At 59.5% G+C, this 24,973-nt stretch overlaps 2 protein-coding genes across 9 annotated transcripts; one reads left to right on the top strand and one right to left on the bottom strand.

Annotated features, from left to right (window-relative positions):
* The first annotated feature begins 281 nt into the window (after nt 1-281).
* On the top strand, nt 282-17,201 carry LPIN3 (lipin 3). 8 transcript variants are annotated; one of them, XM_028499528.2, is made up of 22 exons: nt 293-360; nt 1,056-1,108; nt 1,246-1,298; nt 3,963-4,393; nt 5,509-5,604; nt 6,592-6,782; nt 6,988-7,071; nt 7,601-7,721; nt 7,888-8,230; nt 9,129-9,228; nt 9,369-9,529; nt 9,933-10,026; nt 10,097-10,166; nt 11,786-11,878; nt 11,988-12,034; nt 12,746-12,881; nt 13,861-14,009; nt 14,204-14,290; nt 14,746-14,898; nt 15,122-15,236; nt 15,325-15,428; nt 15,622-17,201. In XM_028499528.2, exons 4-22 carry the CDS (start codon nt 4,202-4,204, stop codon nt 15,764-15,766), a joined length of 2,481 nt encoding a protein of 826 aa, XP_028355329.1. In that variant the 5' UTR covers nt 293-360; nt 1,056-1,108; nt 1,246-1,298; nt 3,963-4,201; the 3' UTR covers nt 15,767-17,201. The 8 variants fall into 8 exon arrangements, with proteins under 8 accessions (XP_028355332.1, XP_054946505.1, XP_028355333.1 ...); XM_055090530.1 differs by lacking the exon at nt 1,056-1,108 and having other exon boundaries at nt 283-319; nt 6,517-6,782; XM_028499532.2 differs by lacking the exon at nt 1,246-1,298 and having other exon boundaries at nt 286-360; nt 6,517-6,782.
* Nucleotides 17,202-17,334: 133 nt separating this feature from the next.
* On the bottom strand, nt 17,335-22,801 carry EMILIN3 (elastin microfibril interfacer 3). The gene is made up of 4 exons (XM_024128290.3): nt 22,620-22,801; nt 21,186-21,308; nt 19,789-20,012; nt 17,335-19,526 (listed from the first exon to the last, which is right to left on the bottom strand). Exons 1-4 carry the CDS (start codon nt 22,784-22,786, stop codon nt 17,740-17,742), a joined length of 2,301 nt encoding a protein of 766 aa, XP_023984058.1. The 5' UTR covers nt 22,787-22,801; the 3' UTR covers nt 17,335-17,739.
* Nucleotides 22,802-24,973: the final 2,172 nt, after the last annotated feature.

Here is a 24,973-nt window from a genome sequence, read left to right as displayed (position 1 = left end):
GAGGTGGGGTTGGTGGCGGGCCACTGGGACGTTCCTTCGAGGAACGCTAGGGCGCGGGGCGGGACGGGCTGGAGCCGGAGTGGGCGGAGCCTGGAGCCTGGCCTCGCCCCGCACTCTATAAGTTGGAAGGACGTCCTTGGGCGTGGGTACTGGGCGGGGGCGGGGTCTCTTTGGGGGGTGGAGTCTAGACGGATTGGGACTTGCAGAGGCCGCCCTTGGCTCGTGGAAGGGGCGGAACCGGGATCTCACCCAGTCCTAGAGGAGCCGGAAGTGCCTAGTGAGTGCGGGGCCGAAGACACCTGCTGATCTGTGCACTCAGGTAGAAGCGGCAGCTCCGGGGCCTAGTGGGCAGCTCCTCAGGTACGGCCCAACTAGAGCCAGAGATGAGGTACCCCTCCCCCGCCCCACCCTGCCCCGCCCATCTGTCCTGCCATCTGACTCTCGTTCTTTCCCGTTCCTGGGCCTGAGGGGCCGGCTTTACTTCATCCCTCTCCCCGATCCACGGGCTGCGGGGCCCCCCGGACATCCAGAATGTGGGATCGGGAGAGAATGAGATGTAAAAACCTCTCAGGGGAAAAGTTTCACCCCAACTTCACTCCAGACTAACTGTGTCACCTTGGGGAAGACACCCACCCTCTCTGGTACTGAGTGTCCTCAGTTGCAAAACAGGGTCTGACCCTTGCCCACCTGCCCTGAGACTGGGCAGGTCAGATGAAGTAGCTGTGAAGGCTACTGGGGATCCTGGGTGGAGCTGTCTCCCTTCAGCTCTGCAATAGCAGCGCTGATCTTCCTGCTCTGTCTGGTCCTACACGGAGAGCCACATCCCCACCTCTCCCTGAATCTGGGAGCCCAGAAACGCTGAGAGCTGACAACCAGGGCAGCTTGTTCTGGCTTTCCTGTGGTGGGATTGTGTGCAGGCCTGGGAGGCATGCGGATGTTCCCGGAGTAGGCTCTGAGGCCTGGGCACCTCTTGAGGCCCTCCTGGAGCAAACAGCGGGGCCACCATCATGCAGGGCCTTGAATGCCAAGTTAAGAAGTCTAAACTCTCAACTCAGGGCAGGGGCAGTGCATTGGAGTCTGACCTGTCGTGCCCTCAGGACCAGCCCGGGTGAGTGGGGCTGTCACGATTCCAAAAGCGATGCTGCTGCTGCCAGGTGGCGTGGGTGGGCATTTACTGCATGCTACTGCTTTACACGAATTATGTCATGAATTCCTCATGCATCCCTTATGTTATCCCCATTCCAGAGGCCGAAAATGAGGCTCAGAGAGGTGAAGTGACTTGCACAGGGTCACAGCTGGTAAGTGTCAGGGAGGGATTAGAATCCAGACAGTCTCGTGCCTTAGCCACAGTGCCTGCTGTCACCCAGCATGTGGGCATTGGTCATAAAGCCTTGACCTAGGCACCTAGAGGAGAAAGGAGGGGCCAGATGAGCAGGAAATTGGGGAATAGGACTCAGAGGGCTTGGGAGGGAGGGGTACCCATGAGTCCTGAGAGGAATTCAGCTGACCAGGTTCCCCAGGGGAAGATGAAGTCTTTGATTTTAGACATGTTAGTTTGGGGGTGAAGGGTGGTATAGGGGAGCCAAGAGGAGCTCTCCTCCATCTGGAGCAGACCAAGGAGGCAGAGCTGGTCCTGGGGGCAGGAGATGCCTTCAGGGATGGGTGCAGGTAGCAGAGAGGAGCCCAGGGCTTGGCTCACAGGAGTCCCCCTCCCTCTCCACAATGCTAAGCAGGCAGAAATGGGGGCATCCACTCGTGGGGCGGGAGGAGCAAGGAGAGGAATGACTTCTAGGCTCCCATGACATTAGAGCTGAGAAGGTTTAAGAAATCCAGCCCTCGTTTCATAGAAGGGCAAACTGAGGCCAGCAAGTTACTTGCCCGAGAGTACTCCATGGGTGGATCAGAGTAGGACCCAGGTGCCCCCAGGTGCCCCTTTTGCCAATCAGCTCTTTCTGCTATTTCAGTGGCTCTCCACTGGGGGCAATTTTGTCCAGCAGGGGACAGTTGACAAAGTTTAGAGACAATTTGGTTGTCACAGCTGGAGGTAGGGTGCTACCTGGCATCTAGTGGGTAGACTAGGAATGCTGCTAAACACCTTACAACACTCCCGCCAACCCTGCAACAAAGAATTATCCAGCCCCAAGCAGCAGGGGTGGCGAAGTTGAGAAGCTCAGTAGTGGGTGGGGCTGAGCCTGTCTCCTCTGCCCCCTCCCCATCCACCCACCCACCACCTGCTCTTTAGCTCTCAGCAGAGCAGATAGCTCAGACTTGGGCTGCCAGCTGGGCAGAACTTTGCCCCCACTCCTGGTATGCCCCTCCCATGCGTGCTTCTTTATATTCCTAGAAGCTTCTGGAGTCTTCTCTGCTTTTCCTGGGCACAGTGGTCTAGAGCCCTGCCTACCACATGTCTCTCCTTGTCAGTCGGTCTGTCTCCCTAGACCCATATTCAGACTTTGGTGTTAGGGACAGAGAAACCAACGTGGGAGTTTTCACCTATCACATAGCAGGTGCCTTGCAGATAAAAGATGTATTCAATTTGAGTGATGTTTTTGGGGTCCAAAGAGTTTCATTTTTTATCCCAAATTTTCACTTTAGCAAATCTCACAGGACCTTACGTTTGTGAAGCTCTCCATTTCTAACCAGCTCCCAGGTGATGCTGGGCCCTGGACCACATTTTGAGTGATGAGGCATTACAGGGCTGTGCAGAGGTGGGCTGGGGGCTGGGCGGCCCTCTCTGCAGACAATGGTGGTGTGGTTTGGGGACCATGGAGGGGAAGGAACCATGGTATGGAATCAGGAAACCAGGATATGACTCATCACTCCCTTCCCCCATCTATGGCCTATTAGCTTCATAAGGTTTGGATAAGTCACTTGAGTTTCTTGAAGGGTGATCTTGCAGGGCAGGCGGACCTCCAGGTGTTCTGATGCAAGGTCAGAGGGAAGTGCCCTGTGGAGCTGGGATGGTTTTGGGTCCTGGCAGCCAGAAGGGCATGGGCCACTGGCGAGGCCAGCAGGGAAGGGGTGACGAGCTGAAGCTGGCGGGGCAGGCACCATGCCATGGTAGAGATGGCTCTCATTATGGCCCTGGCTCTTCTCCGCGGCTGCTACAGCTCCTGCCTCTGGCTTACCCAGCTCTGCCTGGTGTGGGACAGCTGGAGGGACCAGTCTGGCTGGGGGAAGAAGGAACAGCTTTGATGGGCCAGGGTCCAGCCCAAGGCCTGAATGTGGGTCTGAGGAGTAGGGGTCAGGGGCTGAGAACTATGTCCTAGAGACACTGGGGTCAGGTTGTGGCCATGGACGGGCTTCCCACATGTCCCAGGGAGACTGTGAAGAATTTTGGAGTTTGGGCCTTAAATTTTGTAGTTTGGGCCCAGCTATAGGGGGTGCCCTACTGCAAGCATCTGAGAGCTGGGCAGAGCCTTAGGTACCTGGGGTACCCCCACCCCTGGTCCCCCACAAATTAGCCACAATAGCCCAGCAAGGTCCCTTCCAACTCCTAGGACCAGGAGGCAGCAAGACAGCTGAACCCATTTCTCAGATGGAAAAACTGAGGCTCCCTCCTCCCCACTTCCTAGAAAGAGATCAGCCTTCAGGACTGTCACCTGTTACCCAGCAGGGCCCTGGGCCTGATCTGTCATGAGGCTGCCCCTCGTTGCACCCCAGGGAGGGGTGCCTGTCCCCACAGTTGGGCCATCCCAGTGGTTCACACCAAGGGCTCTGCAATCACACAGGCCTGTATGCGAACCCTGGCTCCTCTCCTGACTAGTGATGAGGCCGTGGGCAAGTCACTCCACCTCTCCGAGCCTCAGCTGGCTTGTCTGTAAAGAGGGATAATGAAACCTGCTCGGCCAGCCTGGCAGGTTGTTGTAAAGATGAAATGAGCCGCGGTCATTATCATTACTCATGGCATTTAGAGGCTCACAGCACCCTGATGGCCTTACCCTGCTGCCCTGATTTGACAGATGTGGGCAGCAGCCCTTGGAGAAGGAAGGTGGCCATTCAAGAGCCCCACGGCCGGTGGGGATTAGAGCCCACGTCTTCAGGCGCACCTCCCACCCCATCACTGCTGCCCATCTGCAGAGGCGCCCCGAGGGCCACACGCTGTAAGCCTGGGGTCCCAGGGGTCAGGCTGCGGAGCCCCATACGGAGGCCGGTGGGCCAGGCCTTGGTCCCAGCGCCACGTCGCTTTACCAGCACAGCCATGAACTACGTGGGGCAGCTGGCGGAGACTTTGTTTGGGACGGTGAAGGGGCTGTACCGGGGCCTGAACCCGGCCACGCTGAGCGGGGGCATCGATGTGCTGGTGGTGAGGCAGGCGGACGGCTCCTTCCGGTGCTCACCCTTCCACGTGCGCTTCGGCAAGCTGGGCGTCCTGCGCTCGCGGGAGAAGGTGGTGAGTGATGTCTGTAGAGGGACCTCGGCAGGGCGCGCTCAGGAAGCCGGGGTAGTCACTGCAGTCCCAGGACACGAACCAAACCTCCCTGGGGCAGGGATGTGTCCTCTGTACAGGCTTCCCTTCTTTTGTATTTTCTTGGAAGGTTTTGGGTTGCTTTGGGGTTTTTGGTCCAGGAGGGCCCCTATTTTCTCCTGGAAGCAGCACAGCAGGGCAGCCTTCTGTACTGGGGCCATCAGACCTGGCTCCAGCTTCCTGAGACCTTACCTGTGTGTTCCTGGTAAGTCACCTCACCTGAACAAATTGATACACTCTCATTACCTGGTGATTAAATAAGAGGTGATAACACTGTCCCAGGGTGAGGCATGGGGGTGATACTCAAAAATTACCTCCTTACTTTTAGGAAACCAGCACCGTCTTCATGGGGCTCAGGTGAACGTGACAGATTTTTGTTAGCACTGAGTTCTGGTGTGTGAATAGAGGTTTGGTGGGCCCAAACCCCCTTCACACTGGGGTGACTGTGAATCTTCCAGAATCCTAATGGGAGAGTGTAACCTTGCGGGAGACAGTAGCTAAGTGGTTAAGAGCTTGCGTTGTGGATTCAGACCTTCTGGGTTCTTAGTAATTCCCAGAGAATTACTTAACCCCTCTGAGCCTCAGTTTCCTCATCCATAAAGTGGGGATAATGATGGGAGGTACTGCCAGGGGTTGCTGTGAAGATTAAACAAGATGGTCTATGTAACACACTGGATGAAGTGCCCAGGAAAGGGTCATTCTTACTGTTGTTCATGTTACCCACAAATGTTCGGGCACTCTCCTGCGGGTTGGGGACACACAGTGACAAGATTGGATCGTGTTCTTGTTCTTATGGGCTGTGGGAGAGAGAGGAACACAGAAACCAAGGCATAAACAAGAATACTGAGATGGTGAGCAGAGGCCCTCAGAGTGGGGAGCAGGGGGCTCCCCGAGGTCTGGGGGGAGAGCGTTCCAGAAAGTGCAGTGCTCTGGGGCAGCAGGGAGCCTGTGTCTCCAGGACCAGCTGGGAGTCCAGTGGACTGAAGCATGGGAGTAAGATCCGACGGTGGGGACCCCCATCTCACCACACCCCATTACAGGTAGACATCGAGATCAATGGGGAGCCAGTGGACTTGCACATGAAGCTGGGGGACAGCGGGGAGGCCTTCTTCATCCAGGAGCTGGAGAGCGATGTGGTAAGTGCCTCTGGGCCCGTCTCTTCACTAGTGCTCCCTCCAAGAGGGGCCTGGGGATTTGTCACTGTCCCTACCGTGGGGAGGACCCCATCGGCGAGGGTCTGAGGCAGGGGCATCAGGATGTGCTGGTGGACCCTGGGGAGGGATGGGGGGCATGCAGGCAGGAAGGGCTGGCGCTTCTTTTGGGGAAGTTTTCTCAGAAGAGGACACTTGAGCTGGGCCCCTGAAGGGGGAAAAGGAGGCCCTCCCTGGGCAGCTTGGAGAGGAGGAGGGTGCCGAGCAATGGCCGGGACTGGAAAGCATAAGATGGCTTGTTGTGGATCTGGTGCCGGCTCGGGGCAGCTGGAACATGGACGTGTGCGAGCGGGGGAGGAGCAGAGTGGTGTCTGCAGAAGGGAGGCAGGGCCCAGCAGAAGCCAATAGAGGTGTTTAAAGTTTTGACAGACTTTAACTGAGCCCCTACTGTACTGTATGCCAGACACCGCAGTAGACCTCGATGAGGGGTGACCCCTGCCAAAAAAGGAGGTTCCCAGACTGGCATGGGAGACAGACATGTAAACAACAGATGAAAGAACTATTTGGTTATTGCAGCTAAAGGGGTTGGAACTGAGGCTGAAAAAAGTCAGGGCAAGCTTCCTGGAGGAGGTGACACCTGGCTGAGTCTTAAAAGGGGAAGTAGGTGTCTGCTGTGGTAGATGTGGGCAGGGGAGATGAGAGGCTGATGCCCAGGTTTCTGTCTGGACTGTGTGGCTGCCGTGGGCTACCAGAGGTGCAGGCATCCCTGGGATTGGGGCCGCTTTATCTCTGTTAGGGAACTTTGAGGCCAGCAACAGTTACAAGGCCATGCTACCGCTGGCTCTGTCCAGCCTCCAGGCCTGTTTTCCTGTCCCCTGCCCCTGGCCTGCTCCACAGGAAGACATGCCTCCCCACCTGTGCACATCACCCATCCCTTGGGGGGGCCTGTCTGGGTTCCCTTCGGACTCCCAGCTGGGCACAGCCAGCGAGCCTGAGGCCAGCATCGCGGGCACAGCCTCCACGGGGTGGAAGAAGAAGCGTCGCAGGAGGAAACCCAGGCGGAAGGGGGACATGGTGGCAGCCGATTCTAGTTCGGAGGAGCTGGAGGCAGGCACTGGGAGTGAGCTATCGCTGCAGGAAAAGCCGAGGCCGGAGCCCCCAGGGTATGTAGGGGGTTGCGGGTGTAGGAATGCCACTTGGGGCTCAAGCACAGTGTCCTCTGCTGATGCTGTGTGACCCTGGGCAAGGTCCTTGACCTCTCTGGCCTTTAGTTGCTTTGCTTCATCAAGCCCCTGATGTCCAGGCTTCCATGCCCTGCCCAGGTTGCCTGTCCTATCAGTGACCATTTATTTCCCTGTGGTCCCGCAGTAGTGTCCAGCCAGAAGGAGAGTCCTCACCGCAGCCGAAAGACATCTACCCCTACTCCGATGGAGAGTGGCCCCTCCAGGCCAGGTGAGAGTCCAGGTGGGCTACAGGCAGAGACTCAAAGCCAAGGTCTCAGAGGGCTCTCCATTTACATTTTTCTGATGAATAATGACATAGAACATATTTATTGTGTTTACCAGCCATTTGTATGTCTTTTCAGTAAAGTGTTGACATTCAAGTCTTTTGCCCATTTTTTTTTATTCTGGTAGAATACACATAACATAAAATTTACCATTTGAAAGGGCACAATTCAGTGGCGTTTAGTATATTCACAATGTTGTACAACCATCACCCCTTATCCAATTCCACAATTTTTTCATCACCCTTAGTGGAAACCCTACACCCATTAAGAAGTCACAACCTTGCCCATTGTTTCATTTTGTTTTGTTTTTTTCTACTGGATTGCCTTCTTATTGTTGATTTATAGGGGCTCCTTATACATTCTGGATCCAACACAGGCATAAATATGTGTTGCAGAAAAAATTTTCCCAGGCCCAGGAGGGCGGCAGGGGGTGGCAGGCTGGCTTGGGGGCCTCTGAGTTCTTGCTTCCTGCAGCCTGTCAACGGGTGGGCTAACATCCCCCAAGAGTGACTCGGAGCTGGAGCTGCGGACCCCCGAACCCGTCCCCCTGAGAGCTGAGTCCCACATGCAGTGGGCCTGGGGGAGGCTGCCTAAGGTGAGTTCCCCTGTGTCAACCCTCCATCCTTACCTTTCAGTGGCTCCGTGGCCCCTGCGGGTCAGGACTGGAGTGACTTGAGACTTGGGCCACCTCCCTGAGGCCTTGTGGGGTGTAGGGGGCAGGCCCCGTACCACCCCGTCTTCCCCCATTTGTTTGATTGAAGGTGGGCAAAGCTGAGTGGCCCAAGTCCTCAGTGGTCCCGGATGGCAGCTCCAAGACAGCCTCTCCACCTCAGGGGGCGCCCAGCACCCCCTCTGCCTCTGTGGTTGGCGTGGACCCTTCGGGAATTCCAATCCTGCAAACAGGGCCTGGCACCCACCTTCTTCACCCTGACACGGAGTTGCCTGCTCTGGTGGGTCCCCCTCTCCAACCCCCTGAGAGAGAGGAAACCAAGACTCAGAGTTCCGGGGATGTGGGCCTCCCTCCTCCCTCTAAGTCGTGGAGCTGGGCTGCTTTGGAGGCCCCCGCTTGCACAGGGCAGCCGGAGGGCATCTCCAGGAGGAAAGGTGAGTGATGGCTGGACCCCTCCCACTGCTTCCCCGGCCTCACGTTATCCCCTGGGTGGACTCTGGAATTTCAAGCATGTTTGAGCACCTACTGTGTTCCGAGCACTGTTTCTGGCCCCGGCCCTCATGGGACTCACAGTCCAGAGGGGCAGACAGATGACAGACGCATAACAGGAAAAGCATGATGTTGCGGGGGCGGGACGCAGGACAGAATCACTGGTTGGGACGAGGGCTATTTAAATCATGTGGCCAGGGATAGCCTCTCTGCGCGGGTGATGCCTGAGCTGAGATGTGGGCCGTAAAGATCCAGCCAAGTGAGGACCAGGAGAAGAGAATCTAGGCAGAGGGAAAGGCAAGGCCATGACGAGGGAGAGAGGTTTCATGTCTAGGAACTGAGGCAGCTGGTGTGTCTTGAGCTAGGCCAGGGAGAGGGTTGGGAGAGGAAGCTGGCACCTGTGCTCTCCAGATGGGTAGTTCCTGGCTATATGTGGCTATTTAAAATTAAATTTAAATTAATTAAAATTAAATAACACTTGGAGGACTTCCCTGGCAGGCCAGTGGTTAAGACTCCGTACCTCCACTGCAAGGGGTGCAGGTGCGATCCCTTGCTGGGGAACTAAGATCCCATATGCCACACGGCGTGGCGAAAAGAAAGAAAAGAATTAAATAACACTTAAAATGCTATTTTTCCATCACACCACATTTTAAGTATGCCCAACAGCCTTGTGTGGCCAGCAGCTACCCTACTGGACAGTGCAGACATAGGACTTTCCTAGCATTGCAGAAAGTTCTACTGGACAGTGCCACCTTAAGGCATTCAACGGCAGGGGGACGCACACTGATCACAACAGTAGTCCTCACGGGTTAGGTCTACAGATGTCCCCTCCTCTGCTCTCAGGCTCCCTGAAGAGAAGCCAGCACCTGGGCCCCAGTGAAATCCACCTGGATGACTTGCCCTCCCTGGATTCTGAGAATGCAGCTCTTTACTTCCCCCGAAGGTGCCTGGGTTCTGGACGCCAGGGTGTCCTGGGATTGGGGCCTGTGGGGCTAGGAATCGGCTATCACGGGCCTGGGAGGGCTCCAGCCCCTCCTCCCAGCCTCCTTGTATTCATGTCACTATTGGCCCCTTTGTCCCCAGCGACTGTGAGCTGGGGGCCAGGAAGTGGAGTGAAGCCGGAAGCCAAAAGTCTCTGGGGGACTGCAACCCTGAGCGGGAGCCAGAGCCCACTCCGGACACAGCGGACACAGTAGTGCTGTCCCTCTCTGGGGGCCTGGCTGACAGTGGAGACATCTCTGTGGGTATGCTCAACTGTGGCCCCCCACCCCTCCAAGGACTGTCACTGAGCCCAGGGGACGGGAGAAGAGAGGGAAGACCCCGGGGCGGGGTGGGTAGCAGAGGTGTGCATGACTCTGGGGTTTGTGGAGCCCACCCTCGGCCAGCAAGCGCTGGGCATCTCCAAGACCCCGTGAAGCAAATGCTAAGTCATGCTAAGCTGTGACTTATCCTGTGAATCCAGGATGGCAAGTGCCTGGGGTGGGACCATCAGGTGCCAAAACCCCAGGTAGCAAGGAGCCCTGCTAAGTCAAAGACCCAAGTTGCAGGAGGCCTAAGCAACAGAGGTGGGGCAGCCGGGAGGGGCGGGGGCAACGGGTCACGTGGGATGTGCTGGCCTCACCCCTCGCTCTCTGCCTCTGTGCCCAGAGAAGTTCAACCAGCACATCGTCTCCTACCAGGACCTCGCCCAAAACCCCGGCCTCCTGGACGACCCGAACCTGGTGGTGAAGATCAACGAGAAGTGGGTACCGGGGCTGGGCTGCTGGATCGCCCCGCCCTCCACTGCCCTAACACCCTATCTGTCTCTCCAGGCATTATAACTGGGCTGTAGCCGCCTCCATGATCCTCTCCCTGCAAGCCTTCCAGAAAAACTTGCCCAAGGTAATGGTTATAGCACCCCTGGGCCTCCTGGAGGACGTGGCCATAGCCTTGGGGTTGGGGGCCCTTGGCAAGGAAGTGGAGGGTAGGCAGAGATGGGCCTGGGGCTGCAGGACCCACTCTGAGAGAAGAGACCCAGGTCCTCTGAAACCTTGCCCCAGGCTGTGTGGACGAAGCACCCCCTGCTTCCCTGGTTTCCTGGCATGGCTGAATCCATTTGGATTGGATTTAGACTTTACTTCAAAGGAATTCAGGACAAACCAGAGGCCACAGGGACACGCCTTCAACAGGAGGTTTTTGGATCTGTGAGACAGTCTTGGGAGATGGAGGTCCTACCCCTCACTTTCCTCTGAGACCCTCTCCAGGCTGGGCTGCAGGGGCTTGCTTTATCAGCACACAGTTGTTGAGTACCTACTGTGTACCAGGCCCAGACTGGGGACAGTCATGCCCTCAGAGGAAGACAGTTAATCAAAGACTCAGCCAAATGAATATAAAATTCAGCTGTGAGTACTGGGAAGGAGAGGTCTGGGGTGCTTTGAGAGCCTCCACCAGGGGGTTTGCTGAGCAAGTGCCCACTGGGTAGAGGTCTGAAGGATGAGTAGGCAAGGGGTGGGGAACAGCATGTGCAGATGCTCAGAGGTGGGAAGGACCGGCCTCTATAGTCCCTCCCAGAACCTCTATCCTGTGCAGGGCTGGCCTGCACCTGCCTCTTCTGCCCCTCTGGGAGCCATCCAGTGCCGCACCCTGGTCTGGCCCATCATTATTGGTTTGACTTGCCCAAAGAACATCACTCACCTGATGTTGACAGCTGGTGCCTCCCTTTGGTGATGCTCAGCTCTGTCCTCTGGCTGGCTCTGGGTTTGAGCAAGGACCCAGAGCTTGTGGGAAGAGAGAGGGTCCCCCCATGCTTGGCTTTCCTCACCTTACCCAGACAGACCCACCACCTAGGGGAAACTCTCCCAGCCTGTTCCCAGCCCCAGTGGACACCCTGGCTGTTTTCCTCCTGACTTGGGTTCTCCATTCTGTGTTTGCAGGAAGCTGATATGGCTCCTAGGTGGGCCTGGGCCCTCCCTGGATTTATCTAGCACAAATCTAATCAGAATTTTTCACAGGGTCATGTTGTCCCCACCAGACAATGACGGTAACAAGCAGAGAGGGAGGCTGTTCACGGGATAGATCACTGACCTTAGGAATTGCCCATGTTGGTCTTGGAGGTTGAGGGTGGTACTGACTAGAGACTGTCCCTGCCACCAGTTGGTGGCATCATGCAGGGAGACGCAGACCTTGAGAATCTCCCAAAGCGCTGCCTATAGCTACTGGAGTAGGGAGACTGATCCACAAGATCTGGAGGCCAGGCCAAGGCTGGGCTAGAGCTGGGGGGGTCAGGGCTGGGGTGGAGTGGAGGCAGGCAGAAGTGGCCCTTGTTCTCCCATGCTTATCTCCTTGAATCAGGGCTCAGGATCCCAAGATGGGGGTGAGTATGCTTCTTTAGCCTCCAGACGTTGGTAGCACCTTGCTGTAGGGTCAGCCCCAGACTCTGGGCCCATGGGGGCCCCAAGGGCAACATAAGGTGGGTTTGTGTGGTACAGGAAAAAAATGCCATGACCTTCATCTGCCCGCAGAGCACCGTGGACAAGCTGGAGAAGGAAAAGATGCCCCGGAAGGGAGGGCGGTGGTGGTTTTCCTGGCGATGCAGGGACTTTCCGGCCAAGGAGGTGGGTGGTCATGTCCACAGGGCGGCCAAGGAGGTGGGTGGTCATGTCCACAGGGCGGGACCGGCACAGGCAGGAGGCAGGGTTCACTAGATGGATATTCTCCCCACAGTGCAGTGCCCGGAGGGAGAAAACCACAGCGCGGCAGCAGCAGCTGGGGTGAGCTGGATCTCCTGCCTGGGGCTCTGCAGCTGGAGCTCAGCCTGGGAAAGATCACTGTGGGAGCGGGGGTGGAGCCAGAACCCCTCCCCTGCCATGGCATGTCTTTGTCCCTCTGCAGTCACTTCTACACCTCTTCTTCCTCCTGGGACATGTCCCCATGTCACAGATGGGAAAACCTAGATACACCAAAGTTCTCGCAGCCGGGAAGTGGCAGGGCTGGAATGGGTGCCCAGATAAAGGGCTACCATATGAAGGCGGAGTAGGGCTTCCTCTCTCCACCAGGGGCCAGCTGACCTTGCTTCCTTTTTTCATGTCTGAAGTGACCCAGAATGTCCAAGGCTGGGGTGGGGGGTGATCAAGGATGGGCTGACTACCTCCCACAGCAGGTGGGATTGGCCACGATGCAATTCTAGATTTATCTGAAACACATCCCCAAAGCAGGTACCAGCATCCTGGCTATGGAGAGCGGCCTGGGGGCTGGGCGCCCGGGGTCTCTGCTCCAGCTCTGCAGTCACCGTTCTGGGTGTAGACTACTGGCCTGTATCCTGATGTCTGCTGCCACCCCCAAAATGGGTGGCACCTAGAGGGAGGGGTCCTTAGAGGGGCAGGACGAGCAGCAGGCGCCTTGCGGCCTGGGTGAGGGGTGGCCATCTACAGGAGTGAAGGCCTCGGCTGGGGGAAGTGGCTCAAGCGCCGGGCGGCCCGCAGGGAGAAGACCGAAGCCCCAAGCAGTGAGAAGACCGAAGCCCCAAGCAGTGAGGACGAGGGCCCCTCCCCGCCCCTCTCGCCTCCAGCCCACACTCCTACCTACAAGAAGTCTCTCCGCCTCTCCTCCAATCAGATTGTAAGTGTGTGCAGGTGTGGGAGTGGCGGGCCTGAGATGATTGTGTTCCCAAGGCCCTCAGGGCCCGGCTGAGGAACGGCTAGTGTTCAGCAAAGCCCAGAATCCATCCCTGTGGCAGCCGCCTGCCGGCCTCTGCTTGCGTCATCCGGGGAGAGCTCTCTGTGCCGCTTCTTCACGTGCCAGCCCATTCTCTGTTGGATGTTCTCGCTAGAAAAGCCCCCTCTTATGTCATCTTAAAATACCTACCTGCGGCGGGTTGGCTGGTGCTGGGCCTGCCTTTGGGAGCTACAGGGACCAAACGGCCGATGACAGCCTCTCAGATTCTGGCAACCCCAGGCCCCCAAGTCACACCTTTGAGTAACTGTGGCTCCTGTAATGTCTTCTTCCTGAGTGGAACTCTGTGGTCAGAGAGATGCCCAGGAGAGTCTGGCGCACCTGGTACAGAGTGGCTGCCCTCTGTGTGGTTCCCTGGGGCTCACACCCAACTCGGGGTCAGCCAGGTCACAGGCTGTGGCTAACAGCTGCCCTGATCCTTATCTTTGGACCAAGGACAGGGCTAGGTCTCTCTTTGGGGGGGATGTCCCAGGCACCCTAGCCCCAGGCCAGAGGCTGCCTGTGCAGATCCCCACAGGGCCCCTCTGTGGGGTGGGGTGTCCCTCTGGCCAGAGCAGTGCTGGCCCCAAGGCTGACCTGAGAAACCTGGACGGGGTCATGGGCCAGGCGTGGTCTGTGAGCCTCATCTCAAAGCTCCTGCGCCTGGAGCTTTGCAGGCCCCACCAGCACCCCTCACTTCCTCCTTGCAGCCACCTTCTGCCCACATGGCTGTCTCTGATGAACTCAGGAAGGTTCCTGAGTTGGGAGGAACAGGAGAAAGAGAGGCCCGTGGAGCGGAAGGCCACAGTTCTCGGGGGGGAGGGTGGCAGTGGGCAGACAGCATCCAGCTGCGGCAGCTCACAGGTCCCCCCTTACCTGGCCTCAGCGGCGCCTGAACCTGCAAGAAGGTGCCAACAAGGTGGTCTTCAGCGTGACCACCCAGTACCAGGGCACCTGCCGCTGTAGGGCCACCATCTACCTGTGGAAATGGGACGACAGGGTGATCATCTCAGACATTGATGGCACCATCACCAAGTGAGACCCGGTCGGCTGTGGAGGGGGAGAGGGAGGGCCTGGGGACTCGCCTCCCTCTGTGCTGGGGGAGGGGGGACAGGGAGAGAGGCCCTCGCCTCCCAATGGGCCATCCTGGGACGGGGGCGGGGCCACACCCACAGAGCAGGAGGGCCACGTGGGGCTGCCTTGGCGTGACCGTCACTCTGTGGGTCTAGGTCGGATGCCCTAGGCCACATTCTGCCCCAGCTGGGGAAAGACTGGACACATCAGGGCATCACTGGTCTCTACCACAAAATCCACCTGTGAGTGCCTGGACTGGGCTGGGGTGGGACCCCAGGGAGGGAGGGAGTGACAAGATGTCTTAGAATGGCCTGGCCTCAGCCCCGGGAAGCCAGGCTTGGGGACCCACAGGGAAGGAGACTGGGGCAGGTCCCTGGCGTGCTGAGACCTACTGGTCCTCAGTTCTCCTGTGAAAGACTTGTCTCTTGGGGCTGTGGTTGGGCTCTGAGTCTAGCTGCTGGCCTTCCTGCTGTAGGCAAAGCCTACAGACTTGCCCAAGTCCTCACCTATCCTGGTCCACCTGGGCCTCAGGACTCTGTGCACGCTTCTTTGACCTCTCAGCCCTGGCTCAGCTCTTCTCCTAAGTCCCCTCCTTGCAGAGGCTCCAGGGTTGGGCTGAGCTGGCCGAAGCCCAGAAGGCGAGCGAGGGATGGCTGGTCTCTGACGGCTCTATGCTACCGCTTTGTCGCGCCCCTAGAAATGGGTACAAGTTCCTGTACTGCTCGGCACGGGCCATCGGCATGGCTGACCTCACCAAGGGGTACCTGCAGTGGGTGAGCGAGCGGGGCTGTGGCCTCCCCGAGGGCCCCATCCTGCTGTCTCCCAGCAGCCTCTTCTCCGCCCTGCACAGGTAACCGCCCTGCACAGGTAACCTCCCCACGGGATGTGAGCCCACAGCCCAGCAGGGGGTTGGTTGCACAGGCCCACTGCCAGCCCTGCCCAGCCCAGGCTGGGCCAGCATCAGGCCTCACTCAGGTGTCCACTGGGTCAGACCCTGTCACCAGCACTGTCACCTCACCCTGCCATCCTCTGGTCGCTAATCCCTTCCCTGCCCATGGCCCCGACTGCCACAGGGAGGTGATTGAGAAGAAACCGGAGGTGTTCAAGATTGCCTGCCTGAGTGACATCCAGCAGCTCTTTCTGCCCCAGGAACAGCCCTTCTATGCCGCCTTTGGGAACAGGCCCAATGTGAGTGTCCCCTCCACGGCGGGGGCGGGGGGCCTGAGCCACCTTCTCCACACCTCCCAGCCCACCAACCCCTCCTTGTCTCCTGTAGGATGTCACTGCCTACCGGCAGGTCGGCCTGCCTACATCCCGCATCTTCACAGTCAACCCCAGGGGAGAGCTCAGCCAGGAGCTCATCAAGAATCACAAGTCCACGTGAGGCCAAACCCTGCCACGTGCCTCCACACCCCAGCCTCTCCCTGGGACCCAGTGCCATGCCACCCCACCCCCACCAGGGACCCCCCTCCCCGGTCCAGGGCTCCCGGGCAGGATACAAGGTCTCCACCTGCTGTGATGGGGCCGAAGCCCGGCAGCAGCTGAGGCTCACTCCAGCGCCTCCTGCCCATAGGTACGAACGGCTCAGTGAGGTGGCTGAACTCCTCTTCCCACCTGTGGCCCGTGGCCCCAGCACAGACTTGGCCAGCCCTGAATACAGCAACTTCTGCTACTGGCGGGAGCCACTGGCCCCTGTGGACCTCGACATCTTGGCCTGAACGAGCCCTGGCTACTCCCCAGAACTGTGTGTCCCAGGGCATGGGGGTTGGAAGTTGGAGGCTGCAGGGCCAACCCACTGAAGGGGAGGAGGGGGCTGCGGGCTAGTTGTGGCCTCTCCTGTCCCCTGCCTTTGCCAGCTGAGCCATGCTACAGGCCTCAGCGTGGCCCTGCCCTGTAGCCATTAAGTGACTGGGTCCTTGCAGCGTTCTCCACAGCCTTGATATCTGTCCCTGTCACCCTGGGACCCTGCCTCAACTCCTGATAGGACAGAGACAAGAGGGAAGCCCCTATGAGGCTTAAGACCTGTAAGCCCAGGAAAGGGTTGGTGGCAGCCAACAATCAGGGAAGAAATCTTCCCCCGACCCACTTCAGGGAGCCTGGACCGTACCCTCTGAAGCTAGACCCTACATAGCCCTGGCCCCTTCCCATAGCTCTGGAGCCAGACATCACTGCTCTCCCATGCTGGTGCCCTGATTATCTCAGCACATCCCAACCCCAGATACTCTATGGCCCCTCCAACATCTGGGAAGGGGGGATCCCAGGGCAGTGCCAGGGCTGAGGGGGTGTGGCTCCCACTCGGCTTAGTACACACCCAGCTACCATCCCTGGCCCTCCCCACACCTCCGCTGAGGACACAGCCCTCCCCCAGCCTTTGCCAGTCATTTCACTGCCCGCACAGTTGCTGAGTGAGCTCCTGCCCAAGTAGCTATGGGCAGCAGGGCTGACACCCCACTGCAGCCTTCCCAGCTACTGCCTTTGGGGAAGAAAGTTCCTTCAGACAGGCTAAAAGCTTTAATCCAGGCCTGCCCTCCCCCAACGGCACCAAAGTGGAGGACAGAACACCAAATGTCAGGAACCCAGAAGGTGGGGCTGCAGGGACCTGCAAAACAGCACGGAAGGGCCCGAGCTGCTGTGGGGAAACTGAGGCTGGCAGCCTCAGCAGGGATGGGCCTCTGGGGCGTACGCAGGCCAGACGAACGCTTGCGTCCTCATGTTTTCATACCTGAATTTCTCACCACCTTGTGAACATCCGGGCAGGGCTGGGGTTTTCCAAGGATGTTGGAAACTAGGCCTGGAGCCCTTTCCCTCCAGCTGTGGCCTCCTGCCCAGGGTCTGGCCTCATTCAGGCCATGATGTACATGAGGGCCGCCCTTTGGAGAGAGGCCCTAACCTGGGGTGGGGGGAGATTCTCCCCCAAGTGGGAAGGAGAGGATCATGTGGGGACCAGAGTACCCCAAAAACATCTTTGGGGAGGGGAAGGAAAAGGATAAATTACAGTGGGAGGCGTCTCCAAACAGATCACTTGGACGCCATCCTTTCCTCCGGGAATCCACTGCTGCCTAAGCCCTCACCTTGGGAGAGAATCAAAAGGAATAAAGAGAACTCTCCACTGAGTCCTTGTGTTTCCGTTCTGTCCTGAAGGACCTGTAGGGTGGTGGAAACCTCGGGTCCTTAGTTCAGAAACAGCATCCTTGAAGCTGCCAGGTGGGAGGACAGTGCCAGTGGGCACTACCTTCCTGAAGAAACCAAGCCCAGGTGGCTGAGAAGCCAAGGGGACAGGGGGACCAGAAGCCTCTAAGGGCCTGGAGCTGTTGTCCATGGGCAAAGGGAGATGTGGAGAGACTGCTGTCGGAGAAGGGACCTGAAGGTCTGCACAGATGCTAACTGGTGTGTCTGCAGAAGAGCAATTTGCAGACCGTGGATGGTGCGGTCTCTTGGGGCCACCCCGGCCTTCAGGCATGATGTACTGGCCTTGACCACAATCCTGAATTACCCAGTTGGTGCAGCACCAAGCGTGGATATCGTTGCCTGGGCAGCCAGGTGGAGCTGGACCAACACTGTTCCTTCAGGGCCCTCTGAAATGGCATCCGCGCTGGCCGGGGGAGGCTGGGAGGCACTGCTAGGCAAGGCTGGGCTCTGGGGGAGGGTCCCCAGGGTTGGCGGGATCTGGGGGTTGGCCTGTCCAGCCCACCTAGTCGGCCTGCCCTGCCCGGACCTGCTCGGCCAGCTGGGCCCGGCAGTCCAGCAGGTCATCCCGGAGGCGGGCGATGTCCTTTGCGTGCTGGGCCAGCGTGCGGTTCAGCTGGTCCACGTGGTCCCACAGACCCTCCCTGGGCCCAAGGGACTCAGCCGCCAAGCTGTCCAGGCCCGCAGCCAGCAGGCCCAGCCTCCCACAGGTACCTTCCACTTGCGCCACCCTCTGGTCGAAGTGGCCCACCGCGAGCTGCAGTTCCTGGGCTGTGTCCTGGCAGCGGCTCAGCCCGCCAGCCACACTGGCCACGCCGGCCTTGAGTTGCTCCAGCTGCCCCCGCAGGCTCAGGACCTGCCTGTGGCCGGCCCGAAGCCACGAGCCTTGGCTGCCGACTTGCTCCTGGATGGCGTGGACCTCAGCCTCCACCTTGCGTTCCCGCTCATCCAGCGATGTGTTGGCAGCCAAGAGGGCATCAGAATACTGGCTGACAGAGTCACTGAGGCCCGTGAGCGACTTGCTCACAGAGTTCAGATTGACCTTGAGCAGGGTGATCTCGCCTTGGAGGGAGCTGCCCGTTGCTTCTGCCAGCTGTCCCTGGACCTCAGCCACAGTGCCATTGAGCTGCTGAAGCAGGGCCGCATGGCTGGCCACCTGGCGTAGGAGGGCCTCGCTTTGGCTCTGCCAGGCCTTCACTTCGGCCACGAGATTGTCCAGGATGGCTAAGGTGGTCCTAGGGGTACACGAGGCCTCCAGTGAAACCAGCCGTTGTTCCAGCACGGCCAGCTCCGTCTGCACGAGGGGCCGCGCCGAGCTGCCTGCAGGAGCGCTATCATGGCTCGGCTCCCCAGCCAGCGTCAGCAGGCGTTCCTCCAGCCTCTGCACACGCTCTTCCAGCGTGGTGTGGGAGCCACGCACACCCCAGCCCCCCTCCTCCGTCCCCAGACAGCAGCCCCTGGCTCCACCCTCTGTGCTGTTGACGGTCTCCAAGCCCTCCAGCAGCCCATCCACGCCCCCCTCGAGCATGGCAGCAGAGAGCCGCGTGAGGTCATTCCCATCGGGGGGGCTGTGGCCCCTTTGGGCCTCGGTCACTGCCTGCAGCTTCCTCTCAAGGCTGTCCACGCGGGTGCTGATCAAGGCCAGCTGGCCACAGCAGCTGCCCCTGCCAGCCACGCCCAAGCCCTGCAGCTGGGTACCCAGCTGTGAGAGCTCCCGGCGCAGGGCCAGCTCCCGGCCATCCAGGCTCTGGTGCAGCCTCCGGCTGGCCGCCTGGCCCTCCTCGAACTGCTGCCGCACCTCCTGCACCCGTAGGTCGCACGCATTCTGGACACCCTGCAGCTTCTGCTCGAAGCCATCCAGCAGGCTCCCCCAGAGTCGGTGCAGCCGTCGGTCCACATACTCGTCCAGCAGCACCAGGGAGGTGAGCGGAGATGGGGGGGCCTCCCGCAGCCGCTGCAGGTGAGCCTCGTGGCCGAGGGCCAGTCCATGCACCTCGTCCAGCAGTTGCACCTTGGTCCGGAGTGTGTTGCTCACCTCTGTCACCTTGCTCAGGATCTCATCCAGAGGAGGAGTGAGTGGTCCTCCAGCTCTGTCTCTGGGGTTCACAAACCCCTCGGGGATTACCCCAAAGCCCACAGGGGCAGCAGGAGCGTTGGGGCCACCAGTCACCCTGTTGGGGTCTTCGTGGCTGGCTACCAGGCCACTGAGGGTACCATAGGCTTGTGCCAGGCGCTGGACATCACCCTCCAGGCGTTCCAGCCGTTCACCAAACAGCCCTGGGCCTTTCCTTCCTGGGAAAGAGGAGGAGAGAACCCCAGGGTCATCACTGGCCTGGCTCTCTGAGCTTGTCCTGTTGCCGGGCCACCCGAGAGGTTTTCTAGTCTGAGCCAACCTTGCTGGGTATGGTTCCCCCAGCTGTGGGAGGGGGCTCTGGGGGCTCACCCTCACGTCCAGCACGAGATGCACCCTCCCCAGCCCTGATCGGGCTCAGCCAGCTTGTGTCAATCCCCAGATACTGATCACCTTGGCGAGGGTCTCCATGGGCAGACTCACCGTGGGGACTGGAGGCTGCTCTGCTAGAAGGAAGGGGCCTGGGTCCTGGGCCCACCTGCCCCGAGGGAACCTGGGGCTCAGGCTCCGGCTGAGGTGGGGTGGCCGCGTGGTCCGTGAGATGCTCGGGGCAGCCTTCTCCAGCGAGGCCGGGGCAGCAACGCCAGGCGAGGTCCGTCACTGTCTTGTAGCCCACCTTGTATTTGGGTCTGAGCACTGTGCGGTACCTGGGCCAGGGGCAGGCAGAGGGCAGGGCTCTGTACCTGTGGGCTGAGGCTCCTGCCTCCTGGCGAGTGACCTTGCCCCCTGGCTGGGGTCCAGGGCCACTCCAGACACTGGCAGAAGGTCTAGATGTCTCCCAGCTTCACTACACCACCAGCATTTTTCCTTCTTCTGTGCTTAAGGTGACAGGCGGTGGGGTGGAAGCAGGCCTTGCAGAGGCTCAGAGATGCGTTAGGGGAGGGGGCAGGTAGAAGCCCTGCCCCATCTTGTTTGCTTGGGGAAAGGCTAGTGGGAATTTAGCCTCAAGACTCCCAAGACCACTTGGACACCCTGTGGCTCATACTGCCATCAGAAATTCCACTCTGGCTTTGGGGGTACCTTGAAAACTTTTGACAAAACCCCAGCCCCTCCCTCTGGGTGGATGAGGGGTACAGCACTGGAGCTGGGGCAGGCAGCCCTTCACACTGCCTGGGGGCCACTCCCTATCTGGGGGCCACTTAGTTCTTTCCCCTCCTTCTTGGCCTACTCTGGGAATTCAGCTCTGGCCCTGGAAGCTGGCGGAATGGCACCTCTGATTTTGAGCACAGCGGGGAAGGCCCAGGGGTGCAGGGCAGAGCTCACCATGTGTACTCTCTCCCCTGTTCAGCCGTGTACCTGTTTACCCACTGACACATGGGAATAAACAGGTCTGTTTTCAGACACATGTTTGAACGTCTCCAAGTACAGACCTGTGCATCACACCTGCATGCAACACGTCCTCACAGCCCACCTGTCTGACTGAAGCCCCAGAAATCTGGCTTCCCTCCTCTCACCCTCGGCCTGCCCTCTCCACGGTCACCACAACCCTCCCTGGGTCCACCCAGGGATCAACCATTGCTGGTGTTACTCTCTGCTCTCCCCTGTCCCCAGCCACCCCCCTTTGCCTCTGCTGCTTCTTCCTTGCCTTGAGTTGCTTCTCCCCTGGGAGCCCTCCCCTGGGTCCCTTTGGGGGCTCCAACCAAGCCTGACCTGGCTCCCCCCACCCGGCCCCCTCCAAATGGCCTGTGTTGGGGCAGGGGTAGGCTCTTTGGAGTCCAAGGAGTTACAACCCTTGTGGAGCTGGCTGCTACCCTCAGTTGAAGGCAGGCCTGGGGTTTATGCCCAGGGATCCTGAGTCGGTGGGATGGGGGTGCACTCACGTGACTGTCCCGGGGCACTTGGGCCCCCATCCACACTGCCGGTATTCAGCCTTTATGTAGTTATCCGCTCCCTCCTGTAGGACACAGGTCACATTCCTGTGTACAATGTAGGCACAGAGGGCCCTGCAGGGGGAAATGGCATCCTTGGAATATCTGGCCTGTGCCAGGCCCACTGAGGCTTCTACTCCTCCCCTCCCCCAGCTGTGGGCCTAGGGAGGAAACCAGACTCCCACCTCTCCTCTGTCCCTTCTTCTTGTTCCTGGGATCCAGGGCCCTTGGCCTGGGGTCCTGCCCCACTGCTGGTCTCTCCAATCCCAGCCTCGCCACTGGGCTGGTCACTGGGCTAATTAAGTGCTGTACTGAACCAGGAGCCCAGTGCAGCTGCCTCCCCGCCTGGGGAAGAGGCCCACCCTGGATCCCCCTCAAGAGCCTTGCCACACTCCCCACCCTCCTCCAACTCCTTCACTGGCTCTCAACTCCTCATCTCGGCATTGAAGCTTCTGAGATCCCAACATACTGCCTTTGAGACCACACTTCTCATCTTTCCTCCCGACTGACTCCTGGGGAAATACCTTGAGGCTAAATTTCCACTAGCCTTTCCCACCCTGTAGTTTTCCCACCCCTGCCTTTGCTTCTGGTTCCTCCCTCTCAGATCACTTTTTGTACCACCTCCTCCAGGAAGCCTGCTCTGATGTGCCCAGGCCTACTGAGTGTCAGACATGGGCTGGGTACACTCCTCCTATAATACCTCTCAAACAGCTAGAGTTCACATTCAGCTAGCACCCCAGGCAGAGGCCCTAACTCACCTGAAGCCACTAAAGACCAGAAGCTGAGGCAGGGGAGGACACAAGGGCTAGGGAGGCTGCTGCCTGGCATAAGCCGACCACCTGTGGACTACTATTGGGCTCTGGAGCCACAACACGGGCCCAGGACCCAGGACCCAGGAGCCCCCACCAGCTCTGCGGCCCAGCCACGTTAGGCCTCCCAAAGGGTCGCAGGGGTCCAGGCTGAGCACGGGAGGGGTCGAGCCGCCGGGCGCACGGCCTCAATCTCCTACCTGGCGGGGCAGGGGAGAGATGAGAGGCCCTGGCATGGGATGGGGGTGGCCCCGCGTGCTCCGCGTCGCGGACCGCCCGCCCTCCCTCCTCTCCCTCCACCTGGTCCACTGCGCCCGGAGTCTGCACACAGCGCAGCTGGAAAATGTTACTTCGCTGGAAAGGTTTCCGCGGGCACTGCCAGTACCCCAGCCGCCGCGCCAGGCCCCCTCGGCTTCTTTTCCTTCGCCAGCCCCGCAGCCCCCCGGAGCGTGGGGCGCCCGCCCGGGCGGGGGCTCCTCCTGGGCTGCCCGGGGCCCCCGCTCGCGCCCGGGGCAGGTGGGAGCGCCGCCCGGGCCCATCCCTCCCGCTTCCCGCCCGCGGCGCGGCCCGCGCTTACTTGTGCGGCCCCGGGCGCAGCCGCGGGCGCCATCCCGTCGTGTAGAGGCTGTAGCGGGAGGCACCGGGCGGCGCGGGCCGCGCGAGGAGCGGGGTGCCCTTGGCCTGCGCCCCCGAGAGCAGCGCCGCGACGGCGCACAGCCAGACCGGCAGGCGGCGGCGACCCATCGCGGCCCCCGGGTCTCCACCTGGCCCCGCGCGGGTCCCCGCCGGGTGTGCGCCCGCCGCCCCGCCGCTCGCCCGCCCGGGTCCCGCCGCCAGTCGCGGCCCCCGGAGCTCGCTGGCCCGGCCGCCTGGCGCTTCGCGGCGGCTGCGTCCCGCCGAGTGGCCGGCGCTGCTCGCGCCTGGGGCCGCCGAGGGGAGGCGGGAGGCGGGCTCTGCGCGGATTAGCATAAACTTGGGGCCGCGTCGCTCTCCTCCGCCGGCCCCCTCTCCGCCGCCGGCCCCCCGCCCCAGCTCCGAGCTGACGCCCGAGGGGCCGCCCGCGAGCGAGAGGTTAAGAAGAGATCAGCCCCGGGGTGGCAGGGGCGCCGGCCGTCGCGCTCCGGGAGGCCCCCCAAACACACCCATCCGCCACTGTCTACCGCGTGCACCCGGGCGTGAAGCAGAGCCAGAACCCTGGGGCCGGCCTGGACGCGGGGCCGTCTAAGAGCTCCCACCCGCGGGACACACTGCTCTTAAAAATCGGTGTGCAGGGCTTCCCTGGTGGCGCAGTGGTTGAGAGTCCGCCTGCCGATGCGGGGCACACGGGTTCGTGCCCCGGTCTGGGAGGATCTCACGTGCCGCGGAGCGGCTGGGCCCGTGAGCCATGGCCGCTGAGCCTGCGCGTCCGGAGCCTGTGCTCCGCAACGGGAGAGGCCGCAACAGTGAGAGGCCCGCGTACCGCAAAAAAAACAAAACAAAACAAAACAAAAAAAAAAAAAAAAAAAAAAACAAACACCTGTGTGCGCCCAGGGACCGCGGTCCAGGGCTCTGAAACTGAGATGACCGTGTTTGGGGACGTGCCAGCAACACCTTCGCAGCCGCTTCCTTGGAATAGGCCCCATTTCGTCCCTGTTGGCTAGCTCTGCCTCCCCGCAGCATCATTGTCCCAAGGTGCCCAGAACATCTGATAACTCTGCCTACCCCTCCCCGGACTACTTAACCCCTCTCTGCTCGCGAACCCTCCGCAACCCAGTCTGGTGGCCAGGCTGTCCTTCTGGTTTCCTGGTGGAGTGCATCTTATCTCTGTCTCTCTCAGGTCTCTGGCTGCACCGAGTCCTGAACGACCGTCACTCCTCCAGCCCAGCCAAAGGTGCTCTGCTTCTCTTTGTGCAACTAAAGCTCTTAGCAGGCTGGACTGCAGCACTGGCCCATTTTCAGTGTCTGGTCAAAGAAAACCTTTATGTCTTTCTCACAAGGAGTTGCTGTTAAGTCAGGCTTCCTCCATATTTCCCTTGTGAAACTGACTCTTGGAACCCAAGAGTTGACCTTTACAGCCCTCCTCATTCAATGTCATCTTGTTGGCTTTCTAAGCTGCAAAAAGCCTTTTGAATCCTGCTTCTGTCCTCCAACAGATTGCCGCTTCTTCCTGGCTTGATCTCATCCACACAGGTGATCACAGCCACCTGTGTCTTTCCCCAGGTAAAGATAGGTGTGCAGAAGGCACAGAACTCTGAGGCACACCTGGTGAGGCCTCTCTCCAACCGGACTTTGAGATGTGAATTCACACCCTTTGGGGAAAGCGATGCTATCAGGGGTGCTGGACTAGGGCAGGTCTGAAGCCCACATCTGCACCCCTGCCCTCTCCCAGCCATGCTGGCTTGCGGGTCTTGGAGCAGGGGTGGAGCCAGCACACACCTGAGCCAAGCAGGCCAATTGTTCTCTCTCCTGGGCTTTGAAATTGAAATGCAGAGGCTGAGGGCGATCCCGCTTCCAGGTGGAGACTCTATTTGTTTCCTAGGGCTGCTGTAACAAATTACTACAAATATAGTGGCTTCAAACAACAGAAATTTATTCTTCCACAATCCTAGAGGCTAGAAGTCTGAAATCAAGGTGTCAGCAGGGCCACAGGGAAGATTCCTTCCTGGCCTCTTGCAGCTTCTGGTGGCTTCTGGCATCCTTGGCACTCTGGCTTGTAGCTGCATCTCCCAATGTCTGTTTCTGTCTTTACGTGGCCTTCTCTCTTGTCTCTACATGGCCTTCTTCACAAGGCGCTTGTCTCTCTGTGTCTCTGGGTCCTCTCCTCCTACGAGGTCACCTGTCATTGAATTTAGGTCCCAGTCTAATCCAGTCTGACCTCATCTTAAGTAATTACATCTTCAGAGACCCTATTTCCAAATAAGGTCCTATTCTAAGGTTCTAGGTGGACATGAA

The sequence above is a fragment of the Physeter macrocephalus genome, chromosome 14 (assembly GCF_002837175.3).
Source record: "Physeter macrocephalus isolate SW-GA chromosome 14, ASM283717v5, whole genome shotgun sequence".
In the NCBI taxonomy this organism is placed as follows: Eukaryota; Metazoa; Chordata; class Mammalia; order Artiodactyla; family Physeteridae; genus Physeter; species Physeter macrocephalus.
The sequence above is the reverse complement of the archived record's forward strand: the minus strand, read 5'-3'. Positions and strand labels throughout refer to the sequence as shown.

Bases quoted from the DNA above. Each gene is read 5' to 3' on its own strand.
- EMILIN3 (XM_024128290.3), bottom strand. From the start codon at position 22,786: ATGGGTCGCCGCCGCCTGCCGGTCTGGCTGTGCGCCGTCGCGGCGCTG. The intron at 21,309-22,619 runs GTAAGCGCGGGC...TTCCCCCTGCAG, and splicing joins CTGCGCCCGGGGCCGCACAA to GGCCCTCTGTGCCTACATTG. The intron at 20,013-21,185 runs GTGAGTGCACCC...CCCCTGGCCCAG, and splicing joins AAGTGCCCCGGGACAGTCAC to GTACCGCACAGTGCTCAGAC.
- LPIN3 (XM_055090530.1), top strand. From the start codon at position 4,202: ATGAACTACGTGGGGCAGCTGGCGGAGACTTTGTTTGGGACGGTGAAG. The intron at 6,783-6,987 runs GTATGTAGGGGG...GTGGTCCCGCAG, and splicing joins CCGAGGCCGGAGCCCCCAGG to TAGTGTCCAGCCAGAAGGAG. The intron at 7,722-7,887 runs GTGAGTTCCCCT...GTTTGATTGAAG, and splicing joins CCTGGGGGAGGCTGCCTAAG to GTGGGCAAAGCTGAGTGGCC.